At 46.2% G+C, this 24,364-nt stretch overlaps 1 protein-coding gene across 3 annotated transcripts in view; it reads left to right on the plus strand.

Annotated features, from left to right (window-relative positions):
• Nucleotides 1–633: 633 nt before the first annotated feature.
• The window catches only part of MDC1 (mediator of DNA damage checkpoint 1), a 70,487-nt gene continuing 46,756 nt past the window's right edge, over nucleotides 634–24,364 (plus strand). For all 3 annotated transcript variants that reach the window (XM_040323472.1, XM_040323474.1, XM_040323473.1), the window contains exons 1-5: nucleotides 634–706; nucleotides 8,258–8,373; nucleotides 12,785–13,234; nucleotides 17,564–17,654; nucleotides 20,741–22,758. In XM_040323472.1, coding sequence (XP_040179406.1) covers nucleotides 8,259–8,373; nucleotides 12,785–13,234; nucleotides 17,564–17,654; nucleotides 20,741–22,758 — 2,674 coding nt within the window. In that variant the 5' untranslated portion in view covers nucleotides 634–706; nucleotide 8,258. The remainder of the gene's footprint in view (nucleotides 707–8,257; nucleotides 8,374–12,784; nucleotides 13,235–17,563; nucleotides 17,655–20,740; nucleotides 22,759–24,364) is intronic.

Consider the following 24,364-nt stretch of genomic DNA (forward strand, 5'->3'; position numbering starts at 1 on the left):
TTTGGCCAGCGAAATGGTCCGGTGCTGAAGTGGTTAAAGTACAGTTATCCTGAAATGAACCCAAACACTCATGACTGGATAAAATGTGAAGCACGTATTCAGGCAAATTAAAAACGTGCAATTTCCCATGTCAATGGATTGTAGGGCGATCGATAGAAATTGTATGTGTATGGTCAGCCCAGGCAGCTGAGAGAACAGTAAACTGTACACGGCTCCACATAACGGTCTGCAGGGAGCTCAGGTAGAACTTCCTGATCACACACATCCTGCACAGGACAAGGGGCGCGCACTTCTACAAACAGCTCTGCTGAGAATGCGCAAAACGGGCAGCCATTTCCCCCTAGATCAATTAATCCCATCATCTCTTCCAACAAAATGGTTCCAGCGAGGAGGACACGTACATTACAATAATTACTTCTCTAGTGTTTGAACTTTCAGCGAATTTAGAACACAAGAGCCAATCGGAAACAAACTTTCAGCGAACTTATAACGCAAGGGCCAATCAGAAGCAAACTTATAACGCAGAAGCCAATCAGAAGCGGGGAATCTAGAATCAGTAGCAGACACTGCTGCGACGTTCCCATCTCCTTTCTGGGCCACGCAGGGGGGTGAAGGACAGGAGGGTAGACCAATCAGAGTGCGCTGGTTTGTAGAGGGGCGGGGAGAAGGTCCTGCGTGCATTGGAGCAGCGGGAGAGAGGCAGGAAGTGAGCTGAGTTGATGTGTATACAATGTTTATGTACATATAGTGTGTAGTGTGTCCCACTTGTGGTGTGTGAGGGTCTGTATGGCGGCTTGGGGCGGCTGTGAGCGTCCCTGTACCGGGGCGGGTTGCTGGGCACTGAACAAAGTATAACAGACGAGGAGTGTGCTGGGGGAGGGGCTGGGGCTTATCATTCCATGCATTGAAGTTTGCTGAGATGTCTGTGTATGATTCCAGGGGTGACTGGGGGGGCTATAATGGTCAGCTGCCTCTCATAGAGACTGTCCCAGGTTCTGAAAATGTGGGGGTCTCTTTATTATTGTTTATGGGTGAAAACATTGATAATGCAACCCCTATGGCTCTGTCAGAGTGATACATTGGTACAAACTTCGCATTGTTTACTTTTTTTTTTTTTAAAGCAGAACTAAACCCTCCTATCCTTTACAGCCCAGGAAGCTGCCATCTTGTGGCCTCTGTTTGATCTGCAGTTGCCATGGTGATGCACATGTGATCAGCTATGACACCCGCCATTGAATGGGTTGACAGATCGCTTGAGGGTTCACTAATAACTGTTAGGCCCCTTTCACCCTGGGCGGATCCACTCAGTGGGAGATCGCTCCGTTGATCTCCGCTGAGCTGGCGGATGACAGGTCCGTCTCTGCTCACAACGGTGTCACGTCGCAGGCATGCGTGCGTGCGCATCCCCTACAGCTTCTTAAAGCGGCTGACGTACGATGATGGTGATTCGCGCAGCCGTGCCAACCTGCTGCAGTACAACTTCGGCAGCTGGTCGGCAAGAAGTTGAAGAAGTACCAGGGTGGATTTGATTTTAAATCGAGTCGATTTAAATCATAATTTTTAAAGAGAAACTGTCATCTCTGTCCCGCAGCGACGCCTTCTCTGACCCACCAAGAGTCATATTCACTTTAATGGGACAGCTGGTGAGGTATGTGGCGGCAGCAGGTGAGTGGATGCCCGCAGCGGCTCCTTCTCTGTCCCGCAGCGGCTCCTTCTCTGTCCCGCAGCGGCTCCTTCTCTGTCCCCCAGCGGCGCCTTCTCTGACCCACCAAGAGTCCTATTCACTTTAATGGGACAGCTGGTGAGGTATGTGGCGGCAGCAGGTGAGTGGATGCCCGCAGCAGCTCCTTCTCTGTCCCGCAGCGGCTCCTTCTCTGTCCCGCAGCGGCTCCTTCTCTGTCCCGCAGCGGCTCCTTCTCTGTCCCGCAGCGGCTCCTTCTCTGTCCCGCAGCGGCTCCTTCTCTGTCCCGCAGCGGCTCCTTCTCTGTCCCCCAGCGGCGCCTTCTCTGACCCACCAAGAGTCCTATTCACTTTAATGGGACAGCTGGTGAGGTATGTGGCGGCAGCAGGTGAGTGGATGCCCGCATACGGGCGCTGCCATGATGGACCTGAAGTGACAGGTGCCCTCTAAATGTAAGGACTTATTCTTGCTGGTACTTAGTATCCTGAAAGGGGTTGTAAAGGTTTGTTTTTTTATTTTCTAAATAGGTTCCTTTAAGCTAGTGCATTGTTGGTTCACTTACCTTTTCCTTCCATTTCCCTTGTAAATGTTTTTTTTCTTTGTCTGAATTTCTCACTTCCCGTTTCTCCTCAGTAAGCTTGCCCCCATCATCCGAGCTGTTCTGGCTGGGGGTTAGTCAGCCAGAACAGCTTACAGAGGAGGAACAGGAAGAAATTCAAAGAAATAAAAACATTTAGAAGGGAAATGGAAGGAAAAGGTATGTGAACCAACAATGCACTAGCTTAAAGGAACCAATTTAGAAAATAAAAAACAAACCTTTACAACCCCTTTAATATTTGAAAACAAAATGAAGGTTTCCTATTTAGAATAAGCCGTCCTGTTAGTAAAACTTCGATATCGGAGCCGATTTTAGGTTTATGCACACATAGTTGGAGAACTCAAATTATTTTATTTAATCAAAACAATAACATTATATTACATATTCTTGTATTTGCTTGTTTGATTTGCATCAATGTTTAGTAACTGAAGTGCAAAATATCTTTGAAAAACAAACAATAGAACTGAATATATCAGCTGGGTCCACAAACTTTAAACACATTCTTTCATCACAGCACATCTTCTCATGATGTTTCATTGGGGCCACCAGGCCTTGCATCTCTTTGTTGCACTTTGCACACATACCTGCTTTACACATAGGTAGAGGAACTTCAGTAAAACATTCTCAAACTGGGTCTCTTTTACGGCCTGCTGCCATTTTTGCTCCTCAAGGGAGGAATAAAGCACTTCAAGCTATGTGCCGAAAAATCTCAAGGTTTATAAGCTGCTTAGAAGATTTCACTTTTATTTTTACTGCTTGTCCTTCCTCTGCACACTTAGAGCCTGGTGCAGATGCATTTCTCTTCAAACAATCATACAGTTTGTAGTGTACGTAGATTTGCAAAACAATGGGATAAAGGAATATTCGTTGTTTTATCTCATGGTTACTGTGAAATTGTGTGAATGCATAAATACAGCCCATGTTATCTCAGCTTGCAGAGCTTGGATTCATTAAAGGGGTTGTAAAGGTACAATTTTTTTCCCCAAATAGCTTCCTTTACCGTAGTGCAGTCCTCCTTCACTTACCTCATCCTTCCATTTTACTTTTAAATGTCCTTATTTCTTCTGAGAAATCCTCACTTCCTGTTCTTCTGTCTGTAACTACACACAGTAATGCAAGGCTTTCTCCCTGGTGTGGAGTGTCGTGCTCGCCCCTCCCTTGGACTACAGGGGAGTCAGGGCGCCCACTAACACACAGCACCTTTCTCCATCTGCAACGCAGAGAGCGTCCTGACTCTCCTGTAGTCCAAGGGAGGGGGCGATCATGACACTCCACACCAGGGAGAAAGCCTCACAATACGGTGTGTAGTTACAGACATAAGAACAGGAAGTGAGGATTTCTCTGAAGAAATAAGGACATTTAAAAGCAAAATGGAAGGATGAGGTATGTGAAGGAGGACTGCACTAAAAGGCTGCATTCACACCTTAGCGCAGCGTTTTGTACCGCGATTTGCCGCGACAAATTGCGGCGTTTTGTACCGCGATTTGCCGCGACAAAATGCAGCGTTTTTAACCCAATGTTTTTTACAAGTCATTGTCAGCTATGCCAAACGCCGAAGCCGCCTGAATACGCGCGGCAAAAAAGGGTCCGGGACTTGTTTGAGCTTCACGCGATCGGCGTGGAGATGTGAACCATCTCCATAGACAACAATGTTATTTTCCCCCTCCAGCGTATCTGAGCGTCGCGCTTCAGGCGTTTTGCCGCTCAGGTGTGAATGGAGCCTAAGGTAAAGGAAGCCATTTAGGAAAACAATTTTTTACCTTTACAAGCCCTTTAAATGAGTTTACCAAAAATGTAAATATTGCAGAATATACAGCCTCATGCTACATAACTAAGCTCCATTTCATGCTGAATAAATTAAATTATCAATCTATCTTAAATAGAAAACTATCTTTAGATCGATTTTTACTCCAAAAGCATTTTAATAAAAAATATATTTTTTTTATTTGATTTAAATAAACAAAATCATATATATAATTTTTTTTTTTTTTTTTAAACAAAATAATAATAATAAATTGTTGATTTTTTTATTCACACTGAGAAGTACAGCCAAAGCTTGTTTGGCTGTACTTCTCCTATGGATTGCAGGAGTGCAATTTGTTCTGTACTCCTGTAAAGCCGTTTTCAGCAGACAGCGGGCTGAAGTCACAGAGCTGGTGCAGGCTCAGGCAAGATCACGTCGATTAAGTCAGGATCTGCCCACATAGAAAAAGTATATTGATTGCCTGGATCAACCGTTAATTATTAATTAAACTAGGAAAAAAATAATTATATATATATATATATATATATATATATATATATATATATATATATATATATATATATATATATATATATATATATATATATATATATATATATATATATATATATATATATATATATATACACAGTACAGACCAAAAGTTTGGACACACCTTCTCATTCAAAGAGTTTTCTTTATTTTCATGACTATGAAAATTGTAGATTCACACTGAAGGCATCAAAACTATGAATTAACACATGTGGAATTATACATAACAAAAAAGTGTGAAACAACTGAAAATATATTTCATATTCTAGGTTCTTCAAAGTAGCCACCTTTTGCTTTGATTACTGCTTGGCACACTCTTGGCACACTCTTGGCATTCTCTTGATGAGCTTCAAGAGGTAGTCACCTGGTGCAGCACCCCATCACTCTCCTTCTTGGTCAAATAGCCCTTACACAGCCTGGAGGTGTGTTTGGGGTCATTGTCCTGTTGAAAAATAAATGATGGTCCAACTAAATGCAAAACGGATGGAATAGCATGCCGCTGCAAGATGCTGTGGTAGCCATGCTGGTTCAGTATGCCTTCAATTTTGAATAAATCCCCAACAGTGTCACCAGCAAAGCACCCCCACACCATCACACCTCCTCCTCCATGCTTCACGGTGGGAACCAGGCATGTAGAGTCCATCCGTTCACCTTTTCTGCGTCACACAAAGACACGAGGGTTGGAACCGAAGATCTCAAGTTTGGACTCATCAGACCAAAGCACAGATTTCCACTGGTCTAATGTCCATTCCTTGTGTTCTTTAGCCCAAACAAGTCTCGTCTGCTTGTTGCCTTTCTTTAGCAGTGGTTTCCTAGCAGATATTCTACCATGAAGGCCTGATTCACACAGTCTCCTCTTACCAGTTCTAGAGATGTGTCTGCTGCAAAAGGTGGCTACTTTGAAGAACCAGAATATGAAATATATTTTCAGTTGTTTCACACTTTTTTGTTATGTATAATTCCACATGTGTTACTTCATAGTTTTAATGCCTTCAGTGTGAATCTACAATTTCCATAGTCATGAAAATAAAGAAAACTCTTTGAGAAGGTGTGTCCAAACTTTTGGTCTGTACTATCTATCTATATATATGTATGTATGTATGTATGTATGTATGTATGTATGTATGTATGTATGTATGTATGTATGTATGTATGTGTGTGTGTGTGTATGTATATATAGGATCTGCCCACGTACCTGAACCAGCACCCAGCTCAGCCTCTCAGTGAGCCACTGAGAGCCTGAGCCCAGCCGCTCCTGCCCCATCCACAGCTCAGTGCTCTATTGAGTGTGGGGGAGGGGGCAGAGCAGAGAGCTCTGTCTGCTCAGGGAGCTGTTAGAACTGAGTGATCATCAGTGTTTGCTCGGTTCTCCATGTCAGAGCCAACAGGGGACAGATGTGTATCATCTAGGTAAGTATGATTCTTTAAAAAAATAAGAAATACTTCTCTTTTAAAGCGGAGTTCCACTCAAAAGTGAAACTACCACTTATCTGTCTCCTCTCCGGTGCCACATTTGGCACCTTTCAGGGGGGAGGGGGGAAAGGGTACCTGTTTTTAACAGGTACCATTCCCCACTTTCGGAGATGGCGCCGTCTTTCCATAGTTCAGCCGCCCTTCTCCTTCCTCCGCCGCTGGGCCAATTAGAAAGCTCAGCGCGCATGCGCAGTAGGAAACCGGCTGTTACCAGGAATGGTGGCCGCTGTACCCGACAGTCGATCCAAAGATCAGCTGGGGTGCCGACATTGTGGGCTCCCTGGACTGGTAAGTGTCCATATATATTAAAAGTCAGCAGCTGCAGTATTTGTAGCTGCTGACTTTTATTTTTCGTGGGGTGGGCTGGACCTCCTCTTTAAGTACTGTAGCAGGGTATTCCTTCCACTAACCACCAAATCTTTTTCTGATTTACAGTGAATGCGCCCTTAAAGGGGTTGTCCTTGCTCTCCTCCATCGCCACCATCTCTCCCGGAGTGACTTCCGGGTATCGCGGCTCCGGCTCTGTGACTGGCCGGAGCCGCAAAGACGTCACTCCCGCGAATGCGCATATGGCACGATCCGCATTGAAAACGGCACGCTCGGTGAGCCTGCGCAATTGTCTACGTAGCAATCGGTGCCTTTCCTTTCTGAAAATATCTCCTAAACCTTTTAGGTTTGGGAGAGATTTCTTGCACCTACAGGTATGCCTTAATCTAGGCTTGCCTGTAGGTAAAAGTGGTCTGTAAGGGTTTACAACTACTTTAAAGTAGTGTTTGGTTGCTGTGGGACCTTTTTTTTTTACAGTAGCACATTTGTTATTTAATGTAGAATGGACTTCTCTTTTTGATAATCATTACCCATAAAGTTATGCTTGGAATGTGTTTGTAGAAACCTGTATATTTATATCTTATCTAATGTTAATGTTAGCAGGCTTATGCCATATCTAGATATCCTTCAATAGCATTATATAGAGGTTATATTTTGCCATGTCTATTCTACACACATGTATGATGGTAGGTTAGGTTCACATCTGTGCGGGTGGTTCCTGCTGCGGATCCGCCCTTGTTCCCACAGCCGCAACCACCCACACAGAAAAACGCAGGAGATGGGTGCCATTAATCCTAATAGAACGCACTGAAAATTGCTCCCGCACTGGGAACCGCACTACACTTGCTGCTCTTGTGCGAGCTACAATTCCAGAAATGGTGCAGGGACCTTTTCTTTGTGTTTCAGGTGGCTTGGCAACCCATTCAAATGAATGGGCAGACGTGCCCATACGAAACGCGCCTCACAGAGCCACATCAATGTGAACCTATTCTTACACAGAATAGCATGTTTTCAGGTATTTCTGAAGTTTGATTAAAAGTACTGGTCATGTGTATACAGTGGTGATATCAACAAAGAGTTATCCCTTTCAACAAAGCAATGGTAATCTCATCCAAGATCTAAGGTCATCGTTACTTTACCACAGTAGATGATGACTTTTACAGCAAGGACTGAGCAGATCTTGGCAATGTAATGTTTTCTTGAAATTAACATTTGATGCAGACGTCGTTTTTGTTTTGGCGTTCTTGCCATTCCATAGTTTATTTTATTATATTTCTTATACATTTTTCTAAATGGTCACTTTTGTCTCATGGTACCTGGTTCCTCCTCCTCTGCTACACTTCTGTCCGGAGAAGCTCCATATCGCAGTAGTAAGCCAATAGCACAACAGTAGGTGGCAGGTCCTTGTTCCCAATCTGGTAGGTGTTTGCATACTAAAGTGTCACCAGGATCCAGGGCACATTGGGTGCTTGGAAGCAAAGCTCTGCTGACTTGAAGGCACTATGACGTGGTTGCTTTTGATAGCAGTTTAGAAACACTATGATGACACTTTAGGTTTACTTGTGCTTTAGTGTGTGTTGCAGTGTCCCACAGTGAATAATCATTGAGGTGCTATTCAGATTGAATGAATGGCACTGCAGGCCAACAACACACATAACCGCATTACTGTGATGCAGCAGTGTGGCTAAAACCGGTACCTGAAGGCAGCACAAGATCTCTCTATGTCAGCATGGGTATTGCCTTAGAACTGGTCTAAACCAGTTCTCTTTTTGATATTGAATATGTATTGCTGTCTAGTCCTCTTTGATGTTGAGTATGAATTTCTGTCAGTTTTATGTGCTCATTGTACCACAAGAAACTAAATTTTGCCTTTGTTTTCTAGAATGGATCTGACACAGCGCTTGGATTGGGAAGATGAAGTAGAGGAGACTGCGGTAGAAAGACACAAACCTGTCGGAAACCTGCATATGTTTGCTGGGACTCATGGACCTGCACAGGGTGAGTGGGTGATCCCTAAGTACATGGCACAGAGGTTATACATAATGGATTGACCAAAACATCATCTGGCCATGGGCACCCTGCCTTAGTGTTTCTCTTGAGCTCTCAGCCCTGATGCAAACAGGGATGGTGGATGTCTGACAAAGTAGATGTTTCCAAGCGAACAACATTTGCATGCAGATCACCCTAGGTTACACCCGCATGTGATATTGAGGCACCATGATTGACATAACTGAAATTCAGTGAATAAGAGGGTGGGCCAGGGATAGTAAGGCAGGGGAAGAAAGAGCTTGTCAGGTGTTTACTCACCAAGGCCGAGATGCCGAGAGCGGTTCAACCTTGCGACTTGGTGCTCTCCGCCCCCTGGAGGTGAGACAGAGGCAGGATGGCACGAAGAGGCACTGGCTACCAGCAGGAAAGGTGGATCTTGCTAGATGGTCTGGTAGCGCTGAGCTGCAGGAGCAAGACAGGAGGGAGGTCACCAAGAGCAGGCCGAGGGTCAAACACGAGAGACAAGGAATCAGTCCAAGAAGTCCAATCAGCAGGTCAGGGGCTGGAGACAAATAGCAGATCCAAGGTGCAGGCAGAAGGTCAGGGGCTGGAGGCAAGTAGCAGATCCGAGAAACAAGCCAGGGGTCAGGTCCAGGAGAGAAGAGCAGAGTAGTCAAGCCGATCCGGGTCACAACAAGGTTCAGGCACAGGTAAACAGGAAGTCAGGTGCAACAGGAAGCTGACAACAAACCAGCAACCTGTCATGGTTCCTGAGCTGTCTTATCTAGGCCCGCCAGGGTTCCGATTGGCACGCCGTTCTACCGTCCCGCGCGCCACTCTACCGTCCCCCGCGCGCCACTCTACCGTCCCGCGCGCGCCGAAGCACTGTTCCTTTTAAATAAACAAGTGAAAAAACGAATCAAAAGCTTGCAAACATTAAACTAAATTCACTTTGATTCAGTAATAAATCTCATCAGTGCACCTTTAAAGCCGAACAATTAAAAAGTGTAATTAAATTGCAAAAAAAGTCCACATTTGTTGTGAATAAACGTGATCCACTCAGCAAGCTGTGTCCACTTCAGTGTTCCACCATTATTATTAGGGTTGTCCCGATACCACGTTTTTAAGACCGAGTACAAGTACCAATATTTTAAGTACTCGCAGATACCGAATACCAATACTTTTTTGATGTCATGTGACAGTGGCACATGTGTCAGTATTTTTATTTATTTTTTTACTATTTTTTATGTTTTTTTAAAATGCTTTCTTGGGGGGGGGGGGGGAGTGGATGGTATCAGTGTGTTTGTTTTTTATTTAAATTTTTATTTTTTTTTACAATTTTTTTTTTTTTTATTATTATTATTATTTATTTCAATTTTTTTTTTAAGCCCTGTTGGGGGCTTTGGTGAGATATCAGGACCTCTGACATCTCCCCTTTTGAGACAGAGAAAGGGACTAAGGACACAGATTCCCCAGTCCCTTTCTCAGCTGCACTGAAAATTAATAGACAGGAGACAGAGGCTCCTCTCCATTCATAAACTGATTCATAAACTGAAGCATCGTGATCACTGACTCTGTTCATTCAGAAAAGGTAGGAGCCGGGGGTGACACAGAGCTCAAAGGGAGACATGGAGGGTGACATCGAGCGCGGAGGAGAGAGCAGCAGCACGGAGGGGGGACACGGAGTGCGGTGGTGGGAGTGCAGATGAACGAAGGAGGACAGCAGCAGCACGGAAGGGGGGACACTGAGCGCGGAGGGGGAGAACAGAATAATGGAGGAGGACAGCAGCAGCACGGAGAGGGGAAACTGAGAGCGGAGAGGGAGAACAGAATAATGGAGGACAACAGCAGCACAGAGGGGGGACACTGAGCGTGGAGAACAGAATAATGGAGGACAGCAGCTGCACGGAGGGGGGACACTGAGCGCGGAGGGGGAGAGCAGAAGAACGCAGAGCACAGCAGGAGCATGGAGGGGAGACACAGAGTGCGGTGGAGGAGTGCAGAATAATGGAGGAGCACAGCAGCAGCACGGAGGGGGGACACGGAGCGCGGTGGAGGAGTGCAGAATAATGGAGGAGGACAGCAGCAGCACGGAGGGGGGACACGGAGCACGGTGGAGGAGTGCATAATAATGGAGGAGGATAGCAGCAGCAGGGAGGGGGGACACGGAGCGCGGTGGAGGAGTGCAGAATAATGGAGGAGGACTGCAGCAGCACGGAGGGGGGACACGGAGCGCGGTGGAGGAGTGCAGAATAATGGAGGAGCACAGCAGGAGCACGGAGGGGGGACACGGAGCGCGGTGGAGGAGTGCAGAATAATGGAGGAGCACAGCAGCAGCACAGAGGGGGGACACGGAGCGCGGTGGAGGAGTGCAGAATAGAGGAGGACAGCAGCACGGAGGGGGGACACAGAGGGGTGAACTGGAGGAGAATACAGGGACAGTTAGGTATCGGGTGAAGCATCGGAGAATTTTCCCCGAGTACAAGTGCTCGGGAAAATGCTTGGTATTGATATCGGGGACAACCCTAATTATAATGCACTCCAACTCCTTACCAAATGGATACGACTTCCCATGTATGAGGTCCTCAGTGCTTTGACAGGGCCTCTTGAATATACAACGTTCAGAGTAGAAATATCCGCATTCTCTAAGTTGACAATATTGCATAAAAGAATGTGTAAATACACACTAGCAGCCAGCATAATATTGTTGATGACAATGTGAAGTAAATGCAAAGAGTTTATATGAAGTGCTGAAAATATATGCATAAGTTGGTAGAATCCAGGGGAGATTGTGGATAGAAGAGACAAGGCCCTCGTGCCAACTTCATTGTATGTATCATCGCACCGCTACACAGTGAATACAAATATTGCTCTTACCAGATGGCAGATCAAAACCAGCATGTAAGCATAAGTGTTAAAGATGTCTCCAACTTCCAGGATGAACTGCTCGCCCAAACTGCAGATAATGCAACCGCTCCCCTTGTCCAAGATCTGTGCACAGAATGCTCTGCTCTATCATCCATTGAAGGAACTACGCCCCAAAAAATGAATATAAGGAAGGGCATCGTGAAGCACATATGGGTATTGTTAAAAATTGACTGAAAACGTACTCACAACAGCCGCGGCTTGTAGCGTGCTTGTGTCCTCGCGGCTACCAAACATTTTTAAATGCTTGTTTTTTCCACTCTGTTGTTCGCGCTTAATCTAGTTTCTAAATTCTAGTGGGGACACCTATTCCTGTGACAACTTTCTAAAAGAGTGTTCCCTCCATTTGTAGGTTTCTCTCTCTGTTGCTTCTTCAGGGCAGGACATGAATAAAATCTCCCCAGCAAGATGCAGGCAGAAAAAAATATGACTACCAATGATGTGCAGCCAACACAGAAGCAAGTGCATGTAGATAAGTGGCTGAAAGAGGCTGGACTAGAACAGCAGCATTGAAATACCATAGGGACAAATGCAACATTTTATTAAAAAAGTATAATTTGTTTAATACAGTGCTTTAGCAAACTTAACATGGTTCTAAAGCCTCAGGCAGGGTTGACACTAGTGTGGGTTCCCCCACATCCGATTCACATTACAGGAGATTGTGACCGGCTCTCTATGGAGCCAGTTCACACATCTCTGGGGCAGTTGCGGAGCGGATTGCATAGAGGTCCTGTGTGTCTTTGGCTCTGTTTCAGGGCCAAATTCAGGCAAAAATGTGTCCCTGAAACAGAGAACAGGGACACGCCAGACCCCTACTGCGAGCCGCATGTGGCCTAAATGTGAACCCAGCCTCAAGGTTTTTATTTTATTTTATTTTTTACACCTTACTGCATGCTATGCAGTAAGGTAAAAAACCTTCTGTGCTGCAGGAGAACCCCAGCCCCTCCACACTTTATTCTGATCTTCTCCCGATCCAGCAACGCGCACAAGAGCAGAAGCTCTTGCTGCTGTCTCACTCCTTATTGGGCAGATTAATAGCAGTGGCAGCCATTGACTCCCACTGCTGTCAATCAAATGTTGTGACGAGGGAGTGGGGAATGGGCGCGAGTTGCCCAGTCTGTGTCAATAGACGCAGACTGGGTGGCTCGGGAGCGAGCATGCATGGGTGCCCCCAGGGGGAACTTGCCGAAGCGGAGGGGCATTAAGTGTCCCAAAGGGGGACCCCAGAAAAGGAGGATTGGGCTGTTCTGTGCAAAACCAATGCATGGAGCAGGTACGTATGACATGTTTGTTATTAAACCTTTCAGGTTTTTTAAACTAAAATATCACTTTAATCGCACCCAGTTGGGGTTTAGATCAACTTTAAAGTTACAGTTTTAATACCACAGAAATATCCTTCACGGGTTGCATATTTCTAAAATGATAATGATTGCATGTTGTGTATATTTTAGATGGAGTGTTTTTTTTCTGACCCCCTTTTATGTCGTGTTTACAGATTACCCCATCTACCAAGGCCCCAATGTCATTGGGCGTCACTCCAGTTGTGATATCACCCTGCCAGCCCAGTCTGTGTCAAAGAAACATGCCGTCTTGTGTGTTACTGGGGACTGTCATACCATCTGTGACAATGGCAGCCTGAACAAGACTCGGCGCAGCAAGATGGCCCTGGAGCCAGATGTGCGCTACTCTTTGTCTACTGGGGACTTTTTGCTTTTCGCTGATGTGGCTTGTCGATACACCATACTGAAAAAAATTGAGGCGGAGACTACCATAGCAGAAGACAGCGAGGATGACTCCATGTTGGTACCTGGAACGCAGGCACCATTGGTTATTGAAAAAACTCCAGGTGCAGCTATACGGCGGATGGGGTGCGGTGCTGTGCTGGCGAGGGATTCCGGAGATGAAGATGAGGAAGTACGGAGAGGGTGGAGTGATGGCGGTGAAGGTAAGGGACAGAAATTGCAAATTATTATAACAACTTAATTCGTACATAGAATTGAAAATAGTTTTCTCAAGTCGTCTTTCAGGACAGCACCCTGAGAGATGACTGGTCCCACCTGACAGGAAACACAATCGGCAAAGAGGTAAAAAAAAACAGCCCCCTTTCTGTGCTCCTCAGTTCTCGATTGTGTTTTCCCACAGCGAAACCGTTTATTTTTTTTCCTAAGACCCGAAGCCTTGGGCTGGTGCGATCCCCCTGGGAGCCAGACCGCAAGCTTGTGAAGCTTTTTGGGTCTGGTGGGTTTTAACCTTTCTGGGGTGGGGGTCTCCCTATTTTCTCAGTGGGGGGCAACAGGGACTGGAAGAGCCCCACCTGATGCCGCGTACACACGATCATTTTTCGGCATGAAAAAAAACGTTGTTTTTAAAAAATATCATTTAAAATGATCGTGTTTGGGCTTCACATAATTTTTCGGGTTCTGAAAAACGACAAAAAAAAAAATCGAACATGCTGCATTTTTTAACGACGTTTTAAACAATGTCGTTTTTCGGGTTGTAAAAAATGATCGTGTGTGGGCTAAAACAACGTTAAAAACCTGCGCATGCTCAGAGACAAGTTATGAGACGGGAGCGCTCGTTCTGGTAAAACTACCATTCGTATTGGAGTAAGCACATTCATCACGCTGTAACAGACAGAAAAGCGCGAATCGTCTTTTACTAACACGGAATCGGCTAAAGCAGCCCCAAGGGTGGCGTCATCCACATGGAACTTCCCCTTTACAGTGCCGTCGTACGTGTTGTACGTCACCGCGCTTTGCTAGAGCATTTTTTTAAAACGATGGTGTGTGGGCAACATGACGAAAAACATTGTTATTTTTCATGCCGATAAATTATCGTGTGTACGCGGCATAAGGATTGTAGGACTCTGGGTACAGTGGGCTACCCAGAACTTCAGGGGCTGGTGTTCTCCGACTACTAAAGGCTCCTGCAGGGTCGCGCAGTGGCTGGCAGGGTGGATGGCGCTGATGAGCTTCTCGGAGCTCGGTCACATCTTTCCAGCGCTCGGAAGGGGAATGACACCACTTCCTCTCAGCGCCGTTTAATCAGCCAGGAAAAGTCATCTTTGATTCCTGCTCAGACCAAGGTCTATTTGGAATTCCTGGTAGATTCTGCTGCACAGAAACTTATCTTGCCTCAGGGATAAGTAGAGGGCCTCATGGCAGCAGTATTATACCTTCTAGAAACAGAAAACGTCTCCTACAGAAGGATAATGAGAGTCCTCGGATTGATGATTTCTTGTATCCCCCCCGGTACCATGGACTAGGCTTTATTCCCGGGCTCTTCAGCAATTCCTTCTATCCTCCTGGGATGGAAAAAGACGGTCACTAGTTGTCAGTGTCTCCATTCCCGGGAGGGGTCCTTGCGGTGGTGGCTCAGTCCTTAGGTGGGTCTCCTTTGGGCCCAGCATCAACCCCTCAGGGTGAAGACGGATGCAAGCGCCTGGGGTTGGGGGGCCCACCTAGAGAAACTTTGAGCCCAGGGTGTCTGGAATCGGGCTCAGAGGGAAGCCTCCTCCAACTTCCGTGAGCTTTTGGCGGTCCGGGAGGCCCTAAGGTCTTTCGAGGAAAGAATCGAGGGCAGGGAGGTCCAGGTTCTTTCCGACAACATGACCGTGGTAGCTTTCCTGAATCGGGGAGGCACCAGGTCGCGCTTTCTTCTGTCCCTGGCTCAGGAACTCCTGGAGTGGGCAGAACAGAGTACATATAAAGGGGGTTTACAATATCGAAGCGGACTATCTCAGCCGGCAGACGATCCTCCAAAGGGAGTTGGAATTGAACCCCCAAGGTGTTCACCCTGGTGTGTCGGCACTTCGGCAGCCCAGAGATAGATCTCTTTTACCGCAGAGAGAACAGGAAAGTGAAGAGGTTCTTCTCGCTTTCCAGAGAGAGCAGGTCAGAGGGGGTAGACACATTGGCCCAGGTTTGGGATTTCCACCTGGTCTATGCCTTTCCCCCCTCGGTTCTGATTCCCAGGATAATAAACAAATTGAGCCTATCAGAGGGCAAGCTGATTCTGGTCACCCCCTGGCGGCCCAAGAGGACCTTGATAATTGGTCTGTGTCCCCTCCTCAGCGCCTCCCGGAGAGGCAGGACCTTCTCCTTCAGGGCACAGTCTGCCACCCAAACCCCAGTTTCTTCAAACTGACGGCTTGGCTCTTGTAAGGGAGGGCCTATGCAAAAGGGGGTGTTCTGAGAGGGCAATCAACACCCTCCTTTTAAGTAGGAAGCCAGTTACCCGGCGTATATATGCCAAGGTCTGGGGAGTCTTCTTGCGCTGGTGCCAGGCAAAGGGGACTTCCCAACAAGAGATCCCTGCGATCCTGGATTTTCTCCAGGATGGTGTGGTTCAGGGGCCAACAGCCAAGACTCTTAAGGTTCAGGTTGCAGCCTTGACCAGTTTTTTTTTTTTTTTTTGGACAAAAGACTTTCTCTTGACCCTCTGATTAAAAAAAGTTTTTTGTCAGCGAGAGAAAGGATGTCCCCGTTGCAAATGAGCAGATTTTCGCCTTGGGACCTAACTTTAGTTTTAGAAGCCCTAACCAGGGCACCGTTTGGGCCATTGGCTCCTATGCCCCTCAAGTTACTCACCCTTAGCACAGCCTTCCTACTGGCCGTCACATTGGCAGGGAGCATAGGTGACATCCAGGCTCTGTCAATAAAAGAGCCTTTTTTTCTTTTCTTTGAGGACACCTTCCGAAGGTAGCCTCGAGGTTCCACAGGACTCAAGAGATTGTCCTTCCTTCCTTTTTGTACTAATCCTCAGAATGAGAGAGAGAGAGAGTTCCTTTCACTGTTTAGATGTCAGACGATGTTTGTTGATTTATTTGGATAGAGTGAAGGAGTTTAGGAAATCCAGTCACCTATTAGTTTTTCCGGACAGAAAAAGGGTCAGCAAGCTTCTAAGGCAGTCATAGCAAGATGAATCAGGCAAACCATTACCATAGCCTATGAGCAAACGGGTAGTTCAGTTCCTGCCAACCTCAAATCACATTCTACTCGGTCTCTGGAGACCTCTTAGGAAGAAAGAACCGGAGCATCGGTAGAGCAGATATGCAGAGCCCTAAGGTGGGCCTGAGCTACTTGCTCATCTCTCAGGGTGCTGTCCTGGAAGACGACTTGAGAAAATAACCTGTTACACTTATATAGGTAGATTCAGGTAGAGTTAGGCCGACTTATCAGTAGATAAGTCGACCTAACTCAGAATCTACGCCGACCTATGTTTAAGCATATGCTCAAACAGAGATACGCCTAAACATATCTTAGATTGCAATATTTTGGTAAATGAGGAGATACGCCGATTCACGAACGTACGCCCGGCCGACGCAGTACTTTTACGCCGTTTACGTAAGAGATAGGCCGCGTAAAGTTAGAGCTGGGCCCTAGTTGGAATAGTAATGTCAAGTATGGCCGCCGTTCCCGCCGCAAAATTTTTACGTTGTTTGCGAATCGGGATCTACGTAGTTTACGTCCACATCGAAATCAATAGGCCCATGCGGCGTACTTGGCAGCAATGCACACTGGGAAATGTAGACGCCCGGCGCATGCGCAGTTAAAAAAAAACGTAAAAAACGTGAGGTCAAGCCTCATTACGATCATAAAAACACCCCCCCTCCAAGACATTTGAATTCGGCACCCTTACGCCCGCCCGCTTTAGGCTACGCCGCCGTATATTAGCAGGCAAGTACATTGAGAATCATTACTTGCCTAGCTAACTAACGGCGGCGTAGCCTAAACAGGCTAAGCTACGCCGCCGCAAGTTTAAGCCTTCGTACCTGAATCTAGCTAATAGTGTTCCTGGGAAGTCTTCCAGGATGGCAGGCCTACGTCCCACCCATTCTATTGGTATCATTAAGCTGTTATATGAATTTGAGGTGTTTCTCAGTCTCGTGCACTGGTGTGGGTCAATACTTTTTCACAACTGATGGGCGGGGGTTTTAACCTTTTTGCTGATTGTGTTTCCTGTCAGGTGGGACCAGTCATCTCTCGGGGTGCCGTCCTGGAAGACTTGTACATGTACGTGATGCAGCCCTTCCAGCTAGGGGGTGTGTGCCACTGTGACTGTGCTGTCATTCGGTACGGCACAAGCCGATCAGCGGATTCTGGCCAATGATTTATGATTGCAGGAACGCAATTCGCTCTGTGTATGGCCTGCCCAAAATATCACGTTTGGGTGGACTGGCTTTATAATATAAAGTTTACATTTGATTCTGCGTATCTTTCTCCTGAAATAATTAACCTTGTAACAATGCCTTTCTCAATGATTGCAAATTTAGGAGGATCCAAAGATGCTCTGAGAACATCAAGACCTGCAGCTGGAGCCTTTTTCTCTCCGGATGCTGATGCTGACACAGTCGTGCCTGAAAGGTGAGAACATTTTTATTTTGCTGGGATTCCTTCAGGACTTCTCCTTCCTTTATTACTACCAGATAAATTACTAATTAAAATGGTTTATTCAGATTTTCAGAAACCCTCTCTAAAGGGAGAGCAGGTGCTTGCGATAAAAAGCGTTCAGGTAGCTTATGCTGGCTATAAACCTTACTACCTGATGGTACAATCTACTTTAGATCTTTCAAAGATGATGTAGTCCAAGTGAATAATGTAAAGGCACATTGAACTAGAACTGTTTTGTAATGTTCAAATGTTAAATAACAAGCCCAGCTGAATGTGTCTAATACATATATAAAGTGATTTGGGCAAATTAAAACATTTAAAGATGGGTAGTAAGAAGGCTTTCCTGAATGTAAATAAATAATTTGGCTTGTTTTAGGTAGATCATACACTACATGGCTTATGGTAGATATAAAGCAGATTGCACAGTAATGCGTGTTCATCTGTTAACCACTTCAATACCGCACCATAGCTGAAAGATGGCTACAGCGCGGCTCTGTCATTCTGGGAAGATGTCCATGGACGTCCTCTCAGAACTGCGCGCCCCCTGGGGCTCTGTGATCGCTGTGTCCTTAGGACACAGTTGATCGTGGTAAAGGGCCAATCACAATGGCTAGTTACAATCTTATCAGCTCTGTTCAATCTCAGCTGATCACATGTAAACAGAAAAGGAGAGGCGCCTCCAAGTGCATATGTTCAGATAACTTTATTACATCAAATAGTTGTCAACTCACATTTAGCTAGTATAATGAAGGCACGTCAATAAAGTATTATGGGGAGGCTGTCGGCAGTGATGGTCATCGGGAACCCCATCTCAAGCCAGCGTAGTCCAACTCTCGATGCCAAGAAGATGGCCGAATAGTGGAGAAGATCCCAGAGTGAGGGCTGAGGTGCTCAAGGCGCAGGAAAGTCACTGGACCAGGTGTATTATCAAGTTTGACAAAGGAGTGCGATTCCCACAAGGCCCACGGTCGGAAACGCGTTGCACCTGGTCCAGTGATGTCACCACATCTCACACTAGGCTCCACGAGCGCCTCAGTCCTCGCTGTGGGATCTATACTGGCTTGAGATGGCGTTCAGACGATCAGTGCTGACAGCCTCCCCATGATACCTTATTGATGTGCCTTCATTTAACTAGTTAAATTAGAGTTGTCAGCTAATTGATGTAATAAATTTATCTGAATGTCTGCATTTCGAGGTGCCTCTTTTCTATAGTTCTTATTGGAACCCACTTCAGGTCCCACACTGAGGCTGCCACTTGTAAAGAGACTTTCTTTATACCTTGGAAAGACTTTTTATCGCATTTTCCACAGCCAATTGCATTTTTTTTCATTGCATATAGATCACTAGTTCTGCTCTTTCTCGTTTATTGTCACATGTAAACAGACTTCCCGGTAATGACAGGGCTTTCCTCACACGCTGTCTCTGTGTGAGGAATGAAAACACGATAACCGGCTGTCGGCACACAGTTTACACTCCTAATCAGTGCAGCCCCATCAATGCCACCTATCAGTGCCCATTAGTGCTGCCTCATCAATGAAGAAGAAAACATACGTATTTGCCAAATTTTATAACTGAAACTAAGAAAAACATTTTTTTGTTCCAAAATTTTCGAAATTTTTTGTTTAGCAAAAAAAAAAAAAACCTAGTGTTGATTAAATACCACCAAATGAAAGCTCTAAGTGCCCGTTCACACTACCGTGACTTGGGATCCAACTTGTGTCGCCCCAAGTCGCACGACATGAGAAATTAAAGTGAATGAGAGCCGTCTTAATGTACACTACTGAAGTTGCTCTGACTTCAGAAAAGCTTCCTGTACTACTTCAAGGTGACTTCTAGGCGACTTGTACCCATTGGCCCAGATTCAAGTAGAATCGCGCAATATTTGCGTGGGCAAAGAGCAAATTTTTTTCTCTGCGCCCACGCAAATATTGCGCTTTGCCCGCGATTCACGGAGCAGTTGCTCCATAAATTGCGCGGGCAATATGCTAAGCAGCCGGGCGCAAGGCTGCCTAATGTAAATGATCCCGCCGGGGGCCGGAATCATTTAAATTAGGCGCGCTCCCGCGCCGAGCGAACAGCGCATGCTCCGTCGGGAAACTTTCCCGACGTGCATTGCGGCAAATGACGTCGCAAGGACGTCATTTGCTTGTAAGTGAACGTGAATGGCGTCCAGCGCCATTCACGGTTCACTTACGTAAACGACGTGAAATTTGAACGTCGCGAGCGGGAGGCGCAGCTATACTTTAGCATTGGCTGCGCCTGCTATTAGCAGGAGCAACCTTATGCTAAAGGCGCCGTACGGAAACTCCGTACCTTGCGTACGCAGGGCCCGCGCAACTTTTGTGAATCGGTGGTAGTATGCAATTTGCATACTACACGCCGATCACAAAGGCCGCGCCCCCTAGCGGCCAATGCAAGAATGCAGCCTGGGATGTGAAGGCATAAGGAGGCTTATGTTTGTCACATCCTAGGCTGCATTCGGTGTAACGAGGTTCCTGAATCAGGAGCACTCGTTACACCAGAGCAAGTAAGCACTTGCGCCGCGCAACTATGGTTGCGCGGGCACAAGTGCTTCTTGAATCTGGGCCATTGATTTCAATGGAAGTCGCCTCCAAAGTTGGATCAGTGTCAGGAAGAGAAAATAGTTTTCTCAGGCAAACCCCATCCCTCCCACAGAGCTGATTATTGTTTGATTGGCCACTGGCAAAGTTGCCTGTCCTGGAGGCGACTCGAAGTTGCCTCACAAAGTCGTGCCAACTTTCATGTCGCTGTAGTGTGAACCGGCACTGACTGTCTCGAAGAAAGATACAAATTTAATTTGGGTACAGTGTTGCATGACCGCACAATTGTCATTTAGCATGTGACTGTACTGAAAGCTGGCCTGGGCAGGAAAAGGGTAAAAGCCCAGTATTGAAGTGGTTAAAGCACAAGCTGTAATCTTTAGGATGTGTTGGTTATGTGCTTTTTGCGATTTCTCTGGTCTTTGTCTTATAGATCCCATAATATTGCTGTCATGATTCTATTAAAGGAATGTTAATTCTACTGTTGCCTTTTCCCAGTGATGAGGAGAATGATACGTCCTCTTCCGGGACGCGCTTCACATCTCTTCACCTGCATTGTGACAGTGACATCGACAACCGCGGGACTCCCACAAAAGAAAGCTCCTTTATAACCTCTTCATTGGACAAATTCACCCCAGCAGCTGTGAAAGAACCAGCAAAGGAGGAAAGCAGTAGGTTGTTACAAACAAACAAAGATGAGAAGCCAGTCGGAGAACAGACAGATGAAGAAAAAGAATTAAGCTCAGTGGGGAGAGATGTGGTCTCTGACGGTGAGCTTTTAGAAGAGAGAAAGGAGACAAGTAAGGATGGAGCAGGTGACCGATCACCTTGTCTAGGTGGGACGGTTGTACAAAAAGATACCCTAGACTGTGGGTTAAAAGATGGAGGAACCAAAGCTATTAACCGCAGCAATAGTCACGAAGACAAAAACTTGAAGAATAATGCAGCAAGTATTGAAAATCTTGAAGTGTCCTCAACTAGCAGTCACCGTTTAAAGGACAATGACGATGAAACTTCAAGAAGGGATATTGCAGCAACTACTGCTATTGAAAGCACCCAGGAAGAGGACAACCTCAAATCTACAGAAGAAAAACTAAAAGTAGCAGCCGACCTTTGCTTAGACAGTGACACAGACTCTGATGAAGATGTTCCTACGACTTCTGGAACTGATGTAAAGAAAAAGGATGACCCTGAAATCAAATCTGATAAAGCACCAGAGCAAAGTAGCGTTGATGGAACCTCTGATGCTGGTGTTCACATGGATAGGGACACCAGTGTTGATGAGGATAAAGAGAAAATCTCAGCTGTAGAGCATGGAGGGGTGGGTGAAATTAACATTGACAGTGATACAGATGTAGAGGACGATAAGGAGATGTCAGAGACTGGAGATGGGAACTCTGGTGAAGTCCATAAAGTACATTCCGTTTCAGGGACAAATGTATCTACCGGCTTTGATATTGACAGCGATACGGATGTTGAAGATGCAGATATAACCAGATCTGATGGAAAGGTGGAAGAGAAAAAAGAGAAATTCCATCTGGACAGTGACACAGATGAAGAGGACAATGGTGATGTCTCCAGCACAAAAGTGAGGAAAGGTGACTTGGATTCTGTTGCAGTTGTTCTGTTAAAAGAGACTAAAGATGAAATCCACATGGACAGTGACACAGATGTGGAGGAAGACGTCAATGTCTCTAGTACAGATGTCACCAAAGGAAAGCAGACCTTGAATATAGCTGCTCAGGAGGGTTTCCATGTAGACAGTGATACAGATGTGGAAGATGTTGATGTCTCCAGTACAGTGGTCACCAAAGAGAAACAAGACTTTAGCAAAAGTGTTAAAACTGCAAGAGATGGTCTCCCCCTGGACAGTGATACAGATGTGGATGAAGAGGACCAAGGACCGGGACCCTCCAGTGCTGCTGTGCAAAGCAGAACAACAGAAAGTCACATAGATGAACTACAGTTTGAGATGGTAAAAAATGAAAAGAAAGCAGTAAGTGTGATAAACAAAGACGCAGCAGACCTGCACTTCGATAGTGACACTGATGACGATGATGGGACATCCACAGAACCAAAACAAGCAGGAGGATCTGTAAAAACCGATGCAGAGAAAAATAAAACAGAGGTAGCAAATGAAGCGGATGCTTTACACATAGATAGTGACACTGATGAGGATGATGGGACATCCACAGGACCGAAGAAAGCAGGAGGATCTGTAAAAACTGATGCAGAACAAAATGAAGCAGAGGCAGCAAATGAAGCAGATGCTTTACACATGGATAGCGACACAGATTTGGATGAGGATGATGCAAGTATGATAATAAATAAACCCCAAACGGCTGAAACGGCTGAGGGAGAACTCCACAGCGATGGCGTTTCAGAAGGAGGTGATAAAAACTTAGTCGAGGTTGCAGGATCATCAGTTGGTGTGATGGGTGAAGTTCCTAAAGCAGATACTAGTACTGGGTCTGTGAAAAGCAATGAAGTGGAGGCTCCAAAAGCTGACTCTCAAGGTAAGTGTTTGCAAGCATGCTAGAACAACACTGCTGAATACATTTTGTATCAAAACTGACCTAATTTAACTTTGGTTTCAAAAAAATAAATAAGCAAAAGCAATATCCCTTTCTAAGGAAAAATATATTTTCTCCATGACACTATAACATCCGTCTGGATTCAGAGAGCAAGTGTTAATTGTCTCATGCCACGTACACACGACCGTTTTCTTTATCGTACATCACGGGACACAGAGCGGCATATTCATTACTATGTGGGTTATATGGAGTACCTTCAGGTGATGGACACTGGCAATCTCAAACAGGAAGTGCCCCTCCCTATATAACCCCCTCCCATAGGAGGAGTACCTCAGTTTTTTTCGCCAGTGTCTTAGGTGTTGGTCATGGAATAGCTTTGCCTCCACATCCTTGGGATCAAGGCAGGCTAACCGGATCTGTCCAAGGTGCCTCAGAGCCAAAGTGGACAGTACCCGGGCCCCTAACTAGGGGGTTTTGCCCATAATGCTTCTCTTTCAGAGAGCTGGATCCTGGGCCCAGGACTTAGAACCTTTTGGGGTGCCTAAAGTCCCTGTTTGCCAGGATGCTATATGGGTCCAGGACAGTGGGTTCCTTCAAAGGACCCCAGGGCCTGAAGGTCTAGACGCCACCCACGGAGATGGGGGAAGATTGGACCACTTGCTGTGCAAGGTCCTGCGGCATGGAGCAGGTAAGAAGGGGGGGCCTGCGGGACTTGGTTCGTCAGCAGGCTCTCCAGGGGGATCTTTTGGGGGAGTTTGCCTGAGTATGCTCCTGCATTGGCAGTCTGGGGCCACTATGTCTGTGTAAGACAGGATGGTCTGTGTTGTTACTCCCCATATATGTGATCTCCCTGGTCTATGTGTTGCAGGTTCTATCTGGCTGGGCGCTAGGTGGGGTATTAGTGTGTGCCTACTCTTTACCCTGAACTAGGGAGGTGTCTGGGCCTACCTGGAAGTTCTTACCTGGCCGGGTGCCGTGCGGATGTTTCCTCTGTGTCCTGTCCATTTCTCCAGCGTCCCTGCAGCATGCTGCCTCCACCATGGCCCCCCCCGTGACACGGGCACGCGCGCGGGCGCGTGCACAGCGATATATAAAAAAAAAAAAAAAGACGAAATTCGCGCCGTTTTTCAGAGGGGGGGGCGGGACGTTGGATCTCATAAGAGGAAGGGGCGGCCCTTCCTCTATGCTGTATTAGCTCAGTTTGTTTCTGAGCTCAGGAGAGGAGGACACAGAGCTGCAGCAGTGCAAGCCTGATGCACAGTGGCACCCGGTGGCGCAAGGGAGTATTGCAGTTCTGACAAACAGAACTAGCTTTTCAATCTAGCCTAAACAATTCCTTACAGCAGGTGGATTCTTGCAATTTCTCTTGTGGGGAGACAATGTGATTCCATAGAAAAGGGGGAAAAGGGACTCAGGATCCAAAAATCCCAAAAAAAATATATGCATAATTGAAAAAAAAATAAAAAAAAAGACAAGAAAAAGGGGGAACACATACTGGTCTCCCCATTGGGTTTTTTGGGCATTAGTTGTTCACTACTGTCCCCTTAAAACCGCATAGTTTTTTCTCCTACCTACATCAGTTGGTTGT

This window comes from Rana temporaria, chromosome 9, assembly GCF_905171775.1.
Source record: "Rana temporaria chromosome 9, aRanTem1.1, whole genome shotgun sequence".
Classification (NCBI taxonomy): domain Eukaryota; kingdom Metazoa; phylum Chordata; class Amphibia; order Anura; family Ranidae; genus Rana; species Rana temporaria.